This window comes from Falco punctatus (assembly GCF_963210335.1).
Source record: "Falco punctatus genome assembly, chromosome: 5".
Taxonomy (NCBI): Eukaryota; Metazoa; Chordata; class Aves; order Falconiformes; family Falconidae; genus Falco; species Falco punctatus.
Genome location: NC_137584.1, coordinates 5,911,614 through 5,929,458, shown reverse-complemented (window position 1 = coordinate 5,929,458; position 17,845 = coordinate 5,911,614). Strand labels below are relative to the sequence as shown.

The window sequence follows — 17,845 nt, the reverse complement described above, 5'->3', positions numbered from 1 at the left end:
GAGAGTAAGTAGATATGAAATACCAGATCTCTTGAGAAATGTCAGGTAAGAGGAAAAGAAGTAGTGCACATTTTTCTTCTGCTCAGTGGTGATACATGCATGCAGACACCAGCCTAGGAATTGCTGGGGAACTCTAATGAATCTCTCTGAGTTGTGTCTATGGTGCTGATTACCGCTGTTCCCGCAGAAGCCACTTGTATTTGTGATTTGGAGATGTTTTCAGCAGGCAATGAAATATTAGTCGCTATTTAAAAAATGTACCACATAATTGCAGAAGATAGCATGCTCCCATTCCAATTACAAGTGAATAACTGTAATACCTGAAGGAGCCTTGTGCAGCATCTGTAGGTAAACACCCTTTGTAAAGGAATCTAGGCATAGAAAAATGCATAATAGGCTTGTGAATAGTAAGTAGTTTAGATATAAACTACTGAAGTAAAAGAATCACTATTCCATGGAGAAATCTAAGTCGAGTTTGAGCTGTTTTTCCTAAAAAGATGCAAAATATATTGTTAGCAAGTTGTGCTCTCCTTTATTGCTTGCATATCAATATGGCAAGTAGAACACTTCTACCTCAGAATAGTTTGTCCTCAGCTCTCCATGTTAAATTCACAAAAACATTTAGATGTGGCAATGCTTCTTCTTTAACCAAAGCCTGTCTTCACACATTGATCGTGCTTGCAGCCATTCTCCAACACTGAGGTCAACTAGCATGAATGGTTCATATTGACTCTTAAATCTCCTGCACAGCATGGCTGTTGCAAATTGGATACTGGGAATGGGACTGTTTCCAGTAAACATCTAAATTAGCTCACTGCAAATGCTGAGATATGCCCTAACTGCTAGGTTATGTAGGGGCCTCCATACAGCACGTATAGAGTCTTCTGACATGTGTAGAGCAGATGGGCAGATTCTGACGATCTACATGTTGAAGGTGGTTGCTGAAAGTGGTGGTGCAGTGACTAAATCCACACTTTGGTAGATTCAGCCCTTAACAATTTATGGGAAGCTTTATAGAAGGGAACACAAATATATATATGGGGCATGACAGCAGGCTTGCAAACAACAGAAATACCTGAAAAACCCTCTGTTCTGCTATTGATCCAAAGGAGTGCTGGAAACATTACTATGGCAACAATTCTTACCCAGTGGAAGAAGCATGCCATTATCTGTGCATAGGAACAAAACAAGAGGAGGCGTTTTTCAGAACTGTTGCCCACCTCCCCTTGACCACTACAGATGTGCTGACCTTCTGGCATGAGCTCCTGCTGCAGAAGCTTTCAATGAGGTACAACTTGCAGAATTATTTATTGGCCCATGCACAGAGAACAAAGACATTCTATTGACCAACAGAGTCCTGTTGCAGAAACCAGCACTGCATGGAACTCCTGTTTTCTAAGAGTATCAAACATCTTCCTTATCTTGTTAACAACCTGGGTTATCCGTGTGAATAAAAGAGACACGTCTGCTCTGGCTCACTCTAAATGGTGTCTATGTCATTTGGCTACACACCACTTCAACCTTTCGCAAGTACAGCTATAAAATCAGAAAACTGCTGAGCATCTAATCTGGCCCGTTATTACTGAGAATTTCAGACTAAAGTACAGATCTGTTGGTATTGTGGTAAAGGTATAATTTGGTCTATTAATTAGCAACTAGACTAATAAAGTCAGCAAGAAACCTTTTTGCATTATGTGGCTACATTGACAGTCCACATTCCATAGCCTGAGGGCAGAACTGAGAGCTAATCATATTCCAGGTGTTTGTAGCAGTGAAGAAGCCCTCTGCTGCTCCTAGCTGCATCTCCAGCTCCACATAATTTTAAGCAGTACTGTGACCCTGCCCACCGCTCCTAACCCTGGGGAGGGGAGTGATACCGGCTACAAGTCCAGGCAGACTGTTCTTCCTGTAAATGGCTGAGGAAAACGATTGTGTGGGAGATGGTGCCAAGCCAGGAGAGAAAAGGAGCAGCCTGGAATAAAGCTTCCAAATACACACTCCCACTGCAGAAACACTTTATGGCTGTCCTGAGGCTGGGGAGAAGAACAGGCAGCTGCAAGCTCTTTCCAAGCTGTTTGTTTGCCAGTCTTCTCTGGGCAGCCTGTGGTACAGCCAGCTGTGAGAGCAACACAAGTAGGTGGAACAGCTCTGCCCGCTTGGGAGCTTGCTACTGCTCCACAGAGCCTTTTAACAGCATGAGCCAAATCGATATAGCCCATTGCCATTAGTATTGTTATCCCCCTTTTTTATAACAACAGAAAAATAAGGGCCAGAAAAAAAAAAAAAAAAGAGAGAGAGAGCCTGGGCAGAAGATAGACTGTAGAAAGATATCAAGATCAACACCAAGTCTGTGAAGTACAAGGAAGGAATGGAAAATACATTGCTACTAATTAATAATGTTGAGTATATACACCAAATGCCATCCAGGTGTTTACTAGGTCCCAGCCTAAAAAGCTGAGTTCCTGCTTATTCTCTAGAAATGGTAAAGGTCTATTTCTTCCAGAGAAGTAGGTAGCCCTGCTGTTCCCGGAAATTATTTGTCTTTCCTTCATGTTAACTGTCTCCTGCACTCCATCACAAGCAGCCACAGTGGCACAGAATATATGTGCATCTGTGTGTATATACAGGTATATTTTACACATACACAAACATAGGTAGGAAAGAGTGTTGAAAATGACTCGATGAAATAAAAACTAGAATAGACACTTGGATTTAATCTACTTGGTCAGTCTTTTTTCCCTTCCCTAGACACAGCTGGTTTTATTCAACGCTGACTTTTTTTCTAGTACTAGATGACTTTGGGTCCTGAAGACACAGAAATAGGAGCTGTTACTAAGGATATAATTTTTTTTTTGACAACATTAACTTTGACAGCTTCATGAACTTTATTGAATAAATGATGGTTCACTACCCATCAAAACAGTATTTTCCCACTTCCCCAGCTTTCTCTGCCTTCAACACCTGAGAGCCTCCCAAGTAATAATCTCTTTTCTAGCCTTTGGGGAAGTAGCTTAATCAGTTCCAGGAATTTTGTTCCATGTTTGCACAGGTGAGAGCAGGTGCCCTGGGAAGAAATAATGAAAGAAAGGCTAAGTCAAACAGGTAAGATACACAGGTAGTCTCAGATGTGTGGAAAGCTCTGTTCGTTTGCAGCTCTCATGGAAGCAGATTTCACATGGAAGCAGCCCAGGTCCAGCTCTGCAAACAGAAGCAATGCCCTGTTGCCTGCCTGTCTGCATTCCGAGGAAATGCAATTGCTGGTGGAAATCGTGGTCCCTGAGGGGGAAGTTCTTGCCCAGATAGCTTGGGACATCTGCAGAGGTTTTCTTAACATTAAAGCAGAGATTGCATTGTGGATTCTGTGTGAAAATGTGGGAGCACTGCTTACAAACACTGGGTTTGGGTTGCGGGGATGCTTACTGCAAGCAGGTTCTTGTATTCTCTGCCTGCCGGCCCAGCACCTCGCTCAGAGCTGCTGGTGTGCTGCATGCAGGTGCATTTCCCTGGCTTGCACAGGGCTCCGGCATACCGGGCCTTGAAAGGTGCTGTTGGGTAGTATTTTAAGCCATTGGAGTCAGCCACAAGAATTTTAATCTAAATCTGCTTTTTCTGGACTTTGGAGAAGAACTGCATGCTTCAGTTGCAACAGCGAACGTTACTGTTCAGGCCCACCTTTAACCGGCAGGCTGATCCTTCGGTGCCGCGAAGTTTGCCGCCAGTTTTATCACGAAGTCAGGCCAAGGAGCGGCCACGAACCGCTCGCACTGCGGCTGCCAGCCTCAGCCTGCGGCCCCGGGCCCGCCGAGCACCCCGCGCAGCAGCCCGGAGGCCGGGGCCGCGCCGGGCGCCCCGTCACAGCCCCGCCGGGCCGGGCGCATTGTGAGGCGCCGGAGCTGCCGGGCGGCGAGCGCGGGGCATGGCGCTGAGGGCGGGCGGCGCGGCGGGGCGCCCGGCCCTGCTCCTGCTCATGTCTCTGCTCCTGCCCTCGCCGGCGGCGGCCGCCGTGAACGGCAGCAGAGCGGAGGTGGCGAGGCCCCTGGGCGGGCTCGCCGAGCCGGGTGAGGCGTCCCCGAGCGGTGTGGGCGCCCTTGGCGGGCCCTTCCCGGAGCGGGGCGGGCGGTGGGCTCCCCTCAGCCCGGCCGCCTGCCCGCTCTCTCCCCGCATGGCTTCTCCCGCAGATGGGGCGATGTCCGCTCCCGCCGAGGGGAGTTCCCCTTCGCCGCCCGGCTGCCCTCTCCGGAGGCAGGGGTGCCCGGCCGCGCCGCGGGGAGACCAGGTTTCGTGCGGAGAGCGGGCGCTGCGGGTGCGGGCAGCCGCCTTCGCCGCCGGGGCCGAACGACCCCTCCCGGGTGCCACAGGCGGGCAGCGGGAGGGGCCGCGGCCGGTTCGATGCTGTGCGGAGCCAGGCAGCAGCACAGGGACCCCTCCGGCCGGGGCTCTGGGGACGTGCTGGGGAGGCGGGGGAAGCGCCGGATCTGCCTGTTGCTCTGGTAGCCGCAGGGGTGGGCGCCGGGCCGCCGGGAGCCCCCGCAGCCCCCTCCGCCTCTGCTCGCGCAACGAACCGCACGGGGTCACGGCTCACGCGTAGTCAAGTGCAAAGCCGATTCCCCATGGAAAGATTTCCGTCCGGGGAAGCCTTCGTCCCCTGAGCTGCCCCTTGGGGTGACACTTCGGGGACGGAGCAGTGCTGCTCTCCCTCCCCACTCCACTTTGACCTTCAGGACCCCGCAAGTACTAAAGCCACAATCCCTGGCAGGAATGAGATGCCTAGCTCAGGAGTGAGCAAGTTCCCCCAGGGTTCACAACCGTGACTTCGTGTGCTCTCTCTTTGACATTTTTGGTAGCACTTCTGCGGGCTTTTAGAGTGTTTATCAAAATGTTCTGCATATATGCTGTGATGCGGCTTGTAATTAAAATGGTGTACAATGGCAAAGATTTCTGTTCTACATAGGTTTTACAAGGCTTCCAAATGTAGAGAGGAATACAGACTGCTTTGCTGCGCTGGTACTAATTGCAGTCCCCTGACAGGAATGTAAATGCAGTTCCTTAGCACATTCTTATCTCAGCATGTGTGGGATTTACATATATAACTCCTATTAATGCTAATGGAAGTTATATACATAATTCGTTTTGCATAGGGCTGACACTATTTTTTTTATCTGAACCCCATGCAACTAGAACCAGCCTTCTCATGTAAGTAGAAAGATCTGTAGTTTCTTGCCAGGAGCTGTCTTTAACATTTTGGTTCATTTAAAATGTACAGAGGAAATGCAAGTAAAGTAAGCAACCCAAAACTTTGTATTGTGACATTGGCACGGAAGGTTCATATAAAAAGTGTTACGCTATCCAGAGGTTTATAATTGAGTCTGATTCAGTTTCCCTTAGTTTCTTTTTGTTGCTTTTTTTAAAAAAATCATTAAATCAGAAACCAGGATTGGTGATTCCTGATCAACTTGTTCATTTACAACAAGTCAGCTTTTAATGTTTAGATGTGTTTAAAGTTTTATTTGGAGTATTACTTACAGTATCTTTTTTATTTAGAGCTATAGTCAGTTGATCATTATGCATCTTTGACAAAAGAGCCATGTTGTGCATTGTGGTGCTCCTGAAGCCAGAAGCATCCTGAAAGTTCATATCTTCACCTATCATTAGAAGTTTGCTTTCACTGGTTAGCAAAGTCCCTCGCCTTTTATTAGTAATATCTGAAATTTTGTATTTTGTGTCTCTGCTTGTTTCTAAAGCCTTTTTTTTTTTTTTTTTTTTTAATTTGTGTCTGGATGGGAAATAGCAGGTTCTCCTTTCAGACCTGATGGCATCCTGCTGTGGCTACACTCAGCTTGTCACCTCAAAATTGAATTACAATAATGCCTACTTTCAGGGTAGAGGTTTGGGGCTTACCATAAGCTGATACGAATCATCAGAAATCTATTGAGTTGAGAATTAACATAATCTGAAGCTGGTTTAGTCCCCCCTCCCATTCATTTTTGCATATTTGTTTATTCTGCATAGGTGAACAAGTGCAACTCGTGTTGTACCAAGTTGAAAACAGGTATATTTAAACAGGACTGTATTTAGACTGTAGACAGGATCTTTAAGTTCTCCTCCTCCTCTCTGCTGTGCTGTGGTAGTTGATGTTAGACAAGACAGCTGAATGACTGTCCGATAGAAAAGAAGCTAAGGGAAATGTGATAGGATGTCCATGGTGGGTACCATCTTCTAAAGAAGTTGTTATTTTTATGGCTCATTAGAGATAGTTTGAGGATACACTAGCTGTTTTAAAGGTTGTCTCTGTTTTCATAGGATTTTAATCTTATCATTTTTTTCCTTATGTTTTGGCTAAAGTTGGGGGTTTTATCATTCAACTGGATAGCTACTGTTTAAGGATTGTTGTGCATACGCTAGAAGACTGTTCTGACGAGCACAGCTTATATGCTGAAGTAAATGTCAAAACCATAGAGACAGTTAGAGATAACAGGAGAGTAAGATTTTGATGGCTTATTTATAATGTTGGGGAAAAGAGTTCAGTATCAGCGTATTATTGTGGAGAATGCACCGTGCTGCTGTAGTCTAAATCCTTTACAATGGAGAAATAAAGGTTTTATATTTGTGTATCACTGACTGCAAGAAAAATGGATCCATTCCTTTCAACCTGAGAAATTTAAAGTTTTGGATAGTGTGTGAAAAATGTAAATGTTACTCAGAGATTTAGTAGCAAGAAGTGATATATAAACTTGCATTGCTGCACAGAAATAACATTTTGTAAACATAAATCTTGAATATAAAAAACTGAGAGACAGTGAAAGCAAACTTTACATTGGTGAGTATTTGTTATCAGAAAAAAATAATCTGAGTAGGAGGGACTGGCAGTGCAGACTTGCAAAAGCAGTCATAGTGACTTTCTCTTTGCATTTGGAAGAATTGAAAAGACCTATTGCTTATTTAATGAATAATTTCCAAAGGAGTTTCACTAAGTTAGTTTCTCTATAAAACAGTTACTGTATCTCAGCATCCTTATAAACAAACATTCAAATTGCATGCTATTAGGAATAAAATATATAATCCAGATTTGAATCCCAGATGGAGATGAGAACCTTTTGCTTTTGTACATTCTGTGAAACCCATTTTGTAACCTCAAAGTACCATTAAAAAATGGAAGGAACCCAATCACAGTGATTAAAACCCTAGTATCTAATTAAAATACTGTACCTGGTTGACTCATCTTTGTGCTGGCTGTCTAAACTTGACCTTGAAGTGTGATGGGGAAAAAAATCATGTGGGAAGGCATACATTAGCCAGAAAGAACAAGGAAATGAGTTAACTGAATATTGTTTCATGAAAATTTTTCTTAACTCTTTTCAGGGAGGACCTATTATTTGTGTAGAACCTAGACACTGCACTTCCCAGAGCATTCAGTAGACTAATTTAACATCATAGTCTGCTTTAGAAGAAAATTACGGCTTTTTTCCTTTTAAAGAATCATCTTAAGGTTTAAACATGAATGCTATTCAGACTGGATTTTATGATAAATTTTTCATAAATGTCTTGTTTTTCTCATCTAGTTAGTGAAAGAAAAAATGTTGGCAAATTTCACATTTCAACTAAAAAGTAGCAGAGATTTCAAGGAGTGGGTTTCCCGTTAATTGGGAATTTCCACCCCTGTCATTGTATTAGAGATGTAACTTTAGACTTTGTGTTCAGGTCTGGATGCCACTGTGTCCGCAGAAGTAGAATATGGAGCATGCACAGTTACATGTGGTAAGTAGCAAAGCAGATGAATAAAACATATTGTCATTTGTTTTTTTGGGAAAAAAAAAGTGCTAACTGTAGCAATTTAGCAGTTGTAATTTGCTTGCCCTTGTTCACCTCTCATTGGTTTCAATTGCCAATAACTATAATTAACAAAAACAATCAGGCTGATTGTCATTAGGAGTTTAGGTCAGATCTGTTGTTTTATTAATTTCACAGCCTGCAAGCTCCTATTTTAAACCAGTTCCCTACGTTTATTGGCACATGAGCTGCCTTCCCCAAAGTAACAATTTTCGCTATTTGTGAACATCTGTGAGATGTTCAGAAGATGAAAGATCTTCTGATGCTTCTCACAGATGTCTTCCCACATACAATATTGCCAAAAAATTGCTTGCCTGCAGTAGCCTGTTCTGTATTCCACATTTATACAATTTATAAATTGTGTGATGGCAAGAAGAGGTATCATTTTGGAGTAGGAAGGGAGAGAGGAAAGATGAGATGAGCTTTAAGAAGACATCTCTGTGTTTGGGGTGATGATAGAAACTGCTCTGAGGTGGTAATTTTACTGCTTAGGAAGCAGCCTTGAATCAGAAATGCTATCAATTTTTTTCTGAACAAATTCAGCTTCTCATAAGACCACAGAGAAAAGTGAGGTTTTGCCCCCGTCAATCTGATGTTTTCTAGAGTATGCCTTTTTTTTCCCCAGTCACTTTTTCATATGCTAGAACTTCCTTAATCCCCTCCTGTTTCACATCTTAGGACGTTATGGGTCTAAAAGATTTTTTCCTTCTACATACTTTAATATTTCTCTTTCTTCACTTCATAATGTCAAATCTGCTTATATGTTCTGTATATTGATACTGTATATGTATCCCCATACTCTTAGTTACCTCACTTGCTCTGATGCACACATCTTTTGGATATAAGAAACTGCTCTTGATGTCCCATCCCTCTAGCAGATGTCTTAAATGTTCTGTATTTCCAGGGAGTTTCACTAAATTTCGTCTCGGTTTTATCTTTGGTCCCTCAGAGTTAATGTTCTGGTGGGTTAACTATGGCTGGATGCCAGGTGTCTACCAAGCCACTCGATCACTCACCTCCTCAGTGGGACATGGGGAAAAATAAGAAGAAAAAGTTGTGAGTCGAGATAAAGGCATTTTAATAAAGAAAAGCAAAGCCTGTGCACAGAAGCAAAGGAAACAAACAAACAAAATTATTCTCTGCTTCCCATCAGCAGGTGATGTCCAGCCACTTGCTATGACGTAGGGCCTCAGTATTCGTAGTGGCTAATATGAAGACCAAGATATCGTATGGTATGGAATATCACGTTCATCAGTTTGGGTCAGATGTCTTGGCTGTGTCCCCTTCCAGCCTCTTGCCCACTCCCAGCCTACTGGTCTTTGGAGGGGGTGCGAAGAGACAGCCTCGATGCTGTGGGAACACTGTTCGGCAGTAGCCAAAACATCAGTGTGTTATCAACGCTATTCCAGCTACAAATACAAAGCACAGCACTATAAGAGATGCTGTAGGGAACATTAATTCCATCCCAGCCAGACCCAATACAATATGTTTAACCACTTTAATTCTGAAAATTATACGATCTTGCTGAAGAATCAGGAAAGGAAAGCTCTAACAAAAAAGACAAAGGCATCATCTCATATCTGGAGTTCAGATCATGTTCATAGCCTTCATTCTAGTCTGAGCTATTCAGTGCATGGCATGTTTACCCTAGACTTCAGGAGAGCAGACTTTTGCCTCTTCAGGGATCTACTTAGTAGAGTACCATGGGGTTAAGCCCTGGAGGGAAGAGGGGCCCAAGGAAGCTGGTTAATATTCAAGGATCATCTCCTCCAACTCAGGAGCGATGCATCCCAGCAAGAAGTCAGGCAAAAGCTCCAGGAGGCCTGCATGGATGAAGAAGGAGCTCCTGGACAAACTCAACACAAAAAAGGAAGCTTACAGGGGGTGGAAGCAAGGACAGGTAGCCTGGGAGGAATACAGAGAAACTGAGTAGCCAGGGATCAGGTTAGAAAAGCTGAAGTCCTGATAGAATTAAATCTTACCAGGGACATGAAGGGTGACAAGAAAAACTTCTATAGATACCTTGGTGATGAAAGGAAGGCTAGGGAAAGTGTGGGCCCTTTCTGGAAGGAAACGGGAGACATGATTACCCAGGACATGGAGAAGGCTGAGGTACTCAGTCACTTTTTTGCCTCAGTCTTCACTGGCAAGTGCTCTGGCCACACCACCCAAGTCACAGAAGGCAAAGGCAGGGACTGGGAGAATGAACTCCCCACTGTAGAAGGTCAGGTTCAAGATCATCTAAGGAACCTCAAGGTGCACAAGTCCGTGGAACCTGATGAGATGCATCTGTGGGTCCTGAGGGAACTGGCAGATGAAGTGGCTAAGCCACTATCCATCGAATTGAGAAGTCATGGCAGTCCAGTGAAGTTCCCACTGACTGGAAAAGGGGAATCATAACCCCCATTTTTAAAAAGGGAGAAAAGAAAGACCTGGGGAACTACAGGCCAGTGAGTCTCACCTCTGTACCCAGCAAGATCATGGAGCAGATCTTCCTGGAAACTATGCTAAGGCACATGGAAAATAAGGATGCCATTAGTGACAGCCAGCATGGCTTCACTAAGGGTAAATCATGCCTGACAATTTGGTGGCCGCCTATGACGGGGTTACAGCGGATAAGTGAAGAGCCACTGACATCATCTACTGGACTTGTGCAAAGCTTTTGACACCGTCTTGCACAACATCCTTGTCTCTAAATTGGAGAGACATGGATTTGATGGATGGACAACATGGTGGATAAGGAATCGGCTGTATGGTCACACTCAAAAAGCTGCGGTCAATGGCTTGATGTCCAAGTGGAGACTGGTGATGAGTGGCATTCCTCAGGGGTTGGGATTGTGAGCAGTGTTGTTTAACATTTTTGTCAGTGACATGGACACTGGGATTGAGTACACCCTCAGCAAGTTTGCCAGTGACACCAAGCTGTGTGGAGCAGTCAACATGCTAGAAGGAAGGGATGCCATCCAGACGGACCTTGACAGGCTTGAGAGGGAGGCCTGTGTGAACCTCATGAAGTTCAACAAGGCCAAATGCAAAGGCCTACACATTGATTGGGCCAATCCCAAGCACAAATACAGGCTGGGTGGAGAATGGTTTTGGAGCAGCCCTGAGAAGAAGGATTTGGGGTTGTTGGTTAACAAGGAGCTCAACACGGCCTGAAAATGTGTGTTTGCAGCCCAGAAAGCCAACTGTGTCCTGGGCTGCATCAAAAGAAGTGTGACCACCAGGTCGAGGGAGATGATTATCCCCCTCTGTGCCGCTCTCATGAGACCCTACCTGGAGTCCTGCGTCCAGCTCTGGGGTCCCCAGGAGAAGGACATAGACCTCTTGGACTCAGTCCAGAGGAGGGCCATGAAGGTGATCATAGGGCTGGAATGCCTATGAAGACAGGCCGAGAGAGGTGAGGTTGCTCAGCCTGGAGAAAAGAAGGCTCCAGGGAAGCTTTGTATCAACCTTCCAGTACCTAAAGGGGGCCTACAGGAAAGCTTGGGGGGGACTTTTGACAAGGGCATGTAGTGATAGGACAAGGGGTAATGGTTTTAAACTGAAAGAGGGTAGATTTAGATTAGATACTAGGAAGAAATTCTTTACTGTGAGGGTGGGGAGGCACTGGCACAGGCTGCCCAGAGCAGCTGTGGGTGCCCCATCCCTGGGAGTGCTCAGGGCCAGGCTGGATGGGGTTTGAGCAACCTGGTCTGGTGGAAGGTGGAAGGTGTCCCTGCGCGTGGCAAGGGAGTTGGAACTGGGTGATCTTTAAGATCCCTTCCAACCCAAACCATTCTATGATTCTGTGATTTTACATTTGTTGTTCCGGTAAAGCTGTAAGCTCTTTGTCTCCTTCACAGTCCTTACCCTCTAGATCCATCTATCAAGTCTTTTGTTATTTCTTGCTTTCTGAAATGACTCAGTTGTCTTAATTTTTTCCCAGTAATGCTGTGGCTCAGATCCATTGCTCCTGTAGTCATAGTCCATATTTACAGAGGCATTAAAGCATAATTAAAACATATTTAATAATACCTTGTCATACTTGCCTCAGTTTTGCCATACTCTCTTTGTGGTCTAATTGTTTTGGCCACTCTTACCTCTCGATTTCTCTTGTATTGCTAAGTATCCAGTTCTTTGTGGATCATCTTTCTTTACCACTTCTGCCCCAGTCTATTAATTTACATTTCTCTATGGTGAATTTAATTTAGGTAATTTATTTTACTGCATTGTGGCCAGTTTTCTGTTAGGTTAACTTGTATGACTTGTTGAAGTTAAGACTTAATTTGTTAAGCATCTCAGGAGATTAATTTCATCAGCTTTGGCAGCTACTAAGAAGAGGTGGGGAAAGGAAACATGGGAATGAAAGGAAAAGCTGTCCAAAAGGAAGAGGCAGAGGAGTACCAAAAGAACTTGTAGGTGTAATTAAAAGGGTTTTTTTCATGAACCCTTTTGAGTACAATATACTTTTCACATTTTATTATTCCCATAGATAAGACATGGTGAGATGCTACCTGATGAATGTGACTACAGTTAGCCCAGTACCCAGCCTTTTGGCTTTTCATAGGTTTCCTGTCTTTTTTGTTAGCTAAAAAAAACTAGATGTCACTGAAGAAAGAGGAATGCCTTTAATAAAAATGTCAGTTCACTGCCATTTACACCTCTGTCTCTCTGCATCATGAGATGAGACATTCTCTGGAGAGGAGAACAATCCTTGTTTTGTGTCATTTTCAGTAAGTGGTGTTGTCTCCCTCTGTCACTTGAAGTTCTGTTTCACAAGCTACATGATATCTCTGAGACATTCTGAAATCCATTGGTTTATATAATACGCATTTAAGGAAGGCAGATGCATCATAAATGCAATGCTCAAACCAATTTCCTATTTATTATTCTCCTGCAAGGGAGGGTTAACTTTCTCTTTCCATGCCTATTAGTAAACAAAATGCTTCTGGAAAAATGGCAAAACCTTCAGTGTTTACTGGGCCTAAACACATTATTCCTGCCTCCCCCACAAGCTATGTCATTCCAATGAACTTGTGTACACACTGTTTGGCAAAAACAGTTATAGCACTTGTTTTGAATTTGTTCGTAATTGTTAAAACGAGGATGTTCCCATTGAAATCCTGATAGTGAGAGTGAACAGCTTTTTGCTTCCTTGAACATTGTGTAGGAATTCTCCTTAACTTTACATGTTTGAAATAGGTTCCCTCCCGTTCTTTGTCTTCAGTGCGACCCTCCCATGTTGCAGGTGGAGTCCAGGTGGTCAACACTTGATTTCACCTGTTTGTCGTGAGAAGCCCCATGTTACCGTCCACCGGCCTCTGTTCTCTGAGAGGCTTCATTCCGGAGGCTGTTGGTGGTATTCCTGTATCCCTCACTGTTGGTCCCTGTTAGGTAGCTTCAGACTCTCCAGTCCTAGTGCCAGGAGGTTTTTCGTGCCTTCAGTTTCTGTTGGCCTTGGTGGGAGTTGAAGACACTCAGTCACGAGACTGGAGGCAGGCTGAGTCGGCAGTCTGTACAGTGTTCTCTGTGCCATCTGATTTGAGCATTTAAAGGCCAGGAGCCCGAGTGCTTTGGTAGTTAAAGTGAATTAATGTTTTTTCAGAACATATATTAGTTTCTTTTCAAATGCTTTTTCTGTAAGAAAAGTTTTGAATTAATATTCAATTCTTTTGATGACACATGATGACTCTAAGAATCTCAGTCCCTGGTGTGCAGTGTCTGACAGAAGTAGATATTGTCATGAAATCTTAGATACCAACATGGGATAGCTTTAGCAGGCACTCTGAGAACATCTGTTTGGCCTGGTATTTGGTAGATACATATTAACATCCAGGATAAAGAAAGAGAAAGAAAAAGAGAGTATGAAGGAAATGAAGAAATTCAGAGTGAAAGATTTTTTTTTGCCCCTCATAGGTATTGGCATTCGGGAAGTTCTGTTAACCCGTGGATGCCCTGGGACTGAAGCAAAATGTCTTGTCCGAGTGGAGGAATGTCGGGGGCCAGTAGACTGTGGATGTAAGTGGAACACTGTGATATGGTAATCTAGAGTAAATATGTTGATTCAAAGGAAACATCCTTATTCTCTGTTAGCATGGTGGAAGTGGAATAAAATGATTGCATTCCACCCTCTAATCACCCTGTTAAAAAATGCGGTAATGTTTCAGGGTTCATTTCTGTACTGATGTGTGCTGGATTTCAAGTTCCTGTAAAATACCGTTTTTCTGCTGTGTACTTGGTTCCAGACATTAGACCAAGCAAAAAGTATTTTAAGCAATTTTAAGGGAAAGCATAATTTCCAAGTAACATTCAGTGGTTTACAGAATTATGAACTTTATGATCTATACAGAGATGTATTTAATTAAGTAATGATGTACCTAATTTAAAATTCCTCCTATAGGGGGAATACCAATTTCTGAGGGCCTTGCCTGTGTGAAGATGCCTTGTATTTCTATACCTCCTGAAAATCGATTTAAATATGTTTGGAAGATGTTAATTCCAAGCAAGGTGAGTAACTGAATCCCACTTTGTGCACAAAAATTGCATGCTGCATGCATTTACCACATGCTCCAGCTGAATTGTTCAGACTTCTGGGCAGATTATTTCCTTTGTTGTCATAATGCAAATAAGCCCTGATTTCTGACTGGAAAGTTGGTAATAGAAGGACTCACAAAGCTTTGCTTCTTTATGCAGCTTCACTTTCCTGTTCATGTGAGGGAAATAATTTTGAAGAGTAATGTTTACTGTTACTTCAGGAAAATGGGGCATAGTGGCTGGTGAGCATATACATATCTCAGCAAGTCACAACCACGTTGCCCTTCCCAGTTGTTTGCGTAGGAGATGCTGAAGAGGTGGCGGAATTTTCCCAGGGGCCAAGAGATCCTGACAGGTTGAAAGCTGTTGGAGTATAATAAGCACTTTTCTGTGCGTCTGACACAATGCAAGTCATCTTTGCAGATCTATGTGAAAAATTACAAACACAACACCCCCCCCTTTTTTTTTTCTTCTCTTTTATATATGGCTAGACACCACACATTCTTCCCAATGATTCAGCTATTATGGAAGTTTGCAGAGGTACCCATTCAGTTACTTTCCAGTGTGAAACTCAAGAAAATGGAATTATAATTGCCTCTGTAAAATACACAGTCTACGCAACAACTGGTAAGTTCACAGAGATGCTTACAGTCTTGTAGTGATATGGCCTTGTGTTTTTTATGTAGTACTCAATCTTCGTAAGATTGCATGTCACTGGCAGTGTATAGGTAGCAGCTTGTGCACTGTGGTAATGACTGTCATAAAATGCAGGCCAATAAAAGAGACATATAAAAGGAAATGACAGAATGAGAATGAAAAGGTTCCTTGTGGTAGGAATGAGTATTTTCTTTATCCTTTGTAAAACTTCAAGCTAAAATTAGGTTTTCCTATTACCTGCTTATTTTTTACTGCACCCAGGTTGGTTAGCATAGGGTACTTTTTGCCTCACTAAACCACATAGCACCAGCAGCACGGGCTGTGCACTTAAGTTTCCTTTCCACTTCTACACTGAAGCAGGAAAACAATCTTTTGGGTTTGTCTTTTAGTAGTCATCTGGAATTTGCTTATACACAATGGATCTAGCAAATTTTAACATGAAGAAGAATGCATCATAAACCATTTCCCCAGTACTATCTACTTACCCCCTCTGCTAATGGGATTTTTGCTGACTTCGTCAGGAAAGGTAGCAGTGTGCTGATTTTCTCAAACCATGAGAACAGCACATGGAAGCTCAATCTTTCCCAATCAGAGAAAGTGTGAAATTGCCTTGCTCATCAAAATGTAAAGTTTTTCCTGAAATAATGTAGATTTAGGTCTTAGGCAAAATTATGGCAGACTAGAAAGAAATCCTTGGAGATACTCCTCCCCAGGTTTCTCCCTTTCATGTTGTTTACCCAGGTAAAACTGTGTGGCCTGGGAATCCTGCTTTTTTTCCTTTCTCATCAGTAAGATAGGCTATTTCCTGTATATCTATTGAGGTCCTTTCTGCTATTGTACACTAACATGGAATTTGTTTATTCACTTTCTAAATCCATCTGGCAGTCACAAAACACCGAAAGCTGTTTTCTTTTTTCCTTCTCCCACTATTCAGTCTCTACATTCCTTTTTGTACAGAGCAAACTTCCTTTTTGAGACCTGAATTAGCGTAGCACATAATCTGTTTTAGGTTTAAGCATGCAAGTGGTTCCATTGACTTGAGTAGGTGAGTCATCAATAGGACGACTCACACACTTGTGTTTAAGCTGTGACTGAGTAGTGTTGGTGAAAAGTGGTCAGATGAAACACGTCCAACAGACCTAGCCACTGAGAACCTCTTACAAGGACTGAGATTTATTGAGTTAGAAAATATTTAGGACTATACAGAAATCTGAGGAAGACAAGCTGTAAGGTTTACTAAGTAGCCTAAAAGGAATGGATTGTTCTGCTTAGTGCCAGATCAGCATCCTTTGGCTTTGTACAGAGGTGTGCAGATGCCCAAAAGAGTTTCCGGGTTTTGCTTACCCAAGAGTGGCATTGTTTGGACTTGAGAAATTACTAACTCTGAATTAGATACATAGAAGAAGTTATTAGTTTAAGTTTTGGTTGAGAATGTACCAGATCTAGTTTTGCTCACTGTGGATGGTCAGAAGTCTAGCCAGATCAGGATTTGCAACAGGATTGGGAGGAAATGAGAAAGATCCTTCTGACAGCATCAGTGGATGCGGCAAGACTCCTTGTGTTTGGATGTCGATTTTCTTAGCTGCTGCCTTGTATTTGCAGAGCTGCTCTGTTCATCTGTGTTGTTCAGACTCTGGGAAGGGGTAACATTTCTGCCCATGGTACAATGATGCCTGTCCCAGTTCCTTATTAAAAGACATTTTGAAATGAGGGTTGGGGAATTTGAGACAAGTTTATCACCCCTGTCAAGTAAGATGGTTTCTCTATCTACTCCAGAAAATCTAAGTCTTTCCTTTGAGTGAACATCTTTTTCTTTGCCGTTTATCTATCCGGTCTCCAAGCTGAAATGTAAAGAGCAGAATCACAAAATCGGTATCAGAAATAGGACAAAAATTTCCCCTTTCAGGTAATCTACAGGACTGAACTAGATTTTTTTGAGCATCCAAAATTGGCTACAGAGATTCCTAGTCAGCCGAAGCTGGGCAGGTGTGGTGGGCTGACCCTGGCTGGCTGCCAGCCCCACACAGGTAGGTCAGAGGATCATAAAATTGCTTAGGTTGGAGAAGACCTTTAAGATCATCAGGTCCAACCCTTAACCTAGCACTGCCAAGTCCACCACTAAACCATGTCCTTAAGTGATGAGTCTCACAGAGGCCACCTTGCAGCCCTTCACTGCCTGGGCACTGGCACCTAGTACTGCAGTCCAAACTGTCTGTGGGGAGAGGGTCTTGTGTATGTTTTGGGAGGTGTCTTTGAACCAGATGAATGGACAAATTGGTTTTAGTCAGGAAAAGAATAGGTCCTTTCTATTGCCTCCTAAATTACTTCTTTTTTTTTTTTTTAATCCAACTGAGGGGGATTCTGACGATCTCTGTGCCTCAGTCAAGTCAATAAGCTTATGTATTTCATCTTTCTCATCACCTAGATCACTCCTTTCACTATTCCACAGAGATTAATTTCTTCATGCCGAGACTACAGGACATGGCAGGGGAAGTGAAAACGTGTTTGCTCCATGGTTGGCCTTTCTTGTTGGCACTTTCCTAGAGAGAAAGCCTTGAAGTTGTCAACAGAGCTAAAAATTATCAAGGTAGCTGACAAAGGGCAAATATGTTTGCTTTTGTCTCATCGTTCCTTCTCTTTCTAGTGCTCTGATGTTTCACCCATGTGAACAGCAGCAACCAGATTCAGCAACACCACCTACAAGCCTGGCCCCAAAGACACTACTTGAAAATACATAGTGTGACACTTTCTGCTTCAGATTTTGAGGCATGTGAGGTGGGAGGAGGGAAGACGTGTTGCAAAAGGGCAGATAAAACCTCACAGGACTTTGTGTGTATTTGCCATG

General features: G+C 43.3%; 1 protein-coding gene and 1 long non-coding RNA gene across 2 annotated transcripts in view; both read left to right on the top strand.

Moving 5' to 3' along the window:
• The window catches only part of LOC308064662, a 604,713-nt gene that overhangs the window by 42,252 nt on the left and 544,616 nt on the right, over window positions 1–17,845 (top strand). The window lies entirely within an intron of this gene.
• SPACA1 (sperm acrosome associated 1) overlaps window positions 3,464–17,845 on the top strand; it is a 30,069-nt gene continuing 15,687 nt past the window's right edge. The window contains exons 1-5 of the mRNA XM_080389428.1: window positions 3,464–4,058; window positions 7,699–7,755; window positions 13,726–13,827; window positions 14,210–14,316; window positions 14,835–14,970. Coding sequence (XP_080245554.1) covers window positions 3,917–4,058; window positions 7,699–7,755; window positions 13,726–13,827; window positions 14,210–14,316; window positions 14,835–14,970 — 544 coding nt within the window. The 5' untranslated portion in view covers window positions 3,464–3,916. The remainder of the gene's footprint in view (window positions 4,059–7,698; window positions 7,756–13,725; window positions 13,828–14,209; window positions 14,317–14,834; window positions 14,971–17,845) is intronic.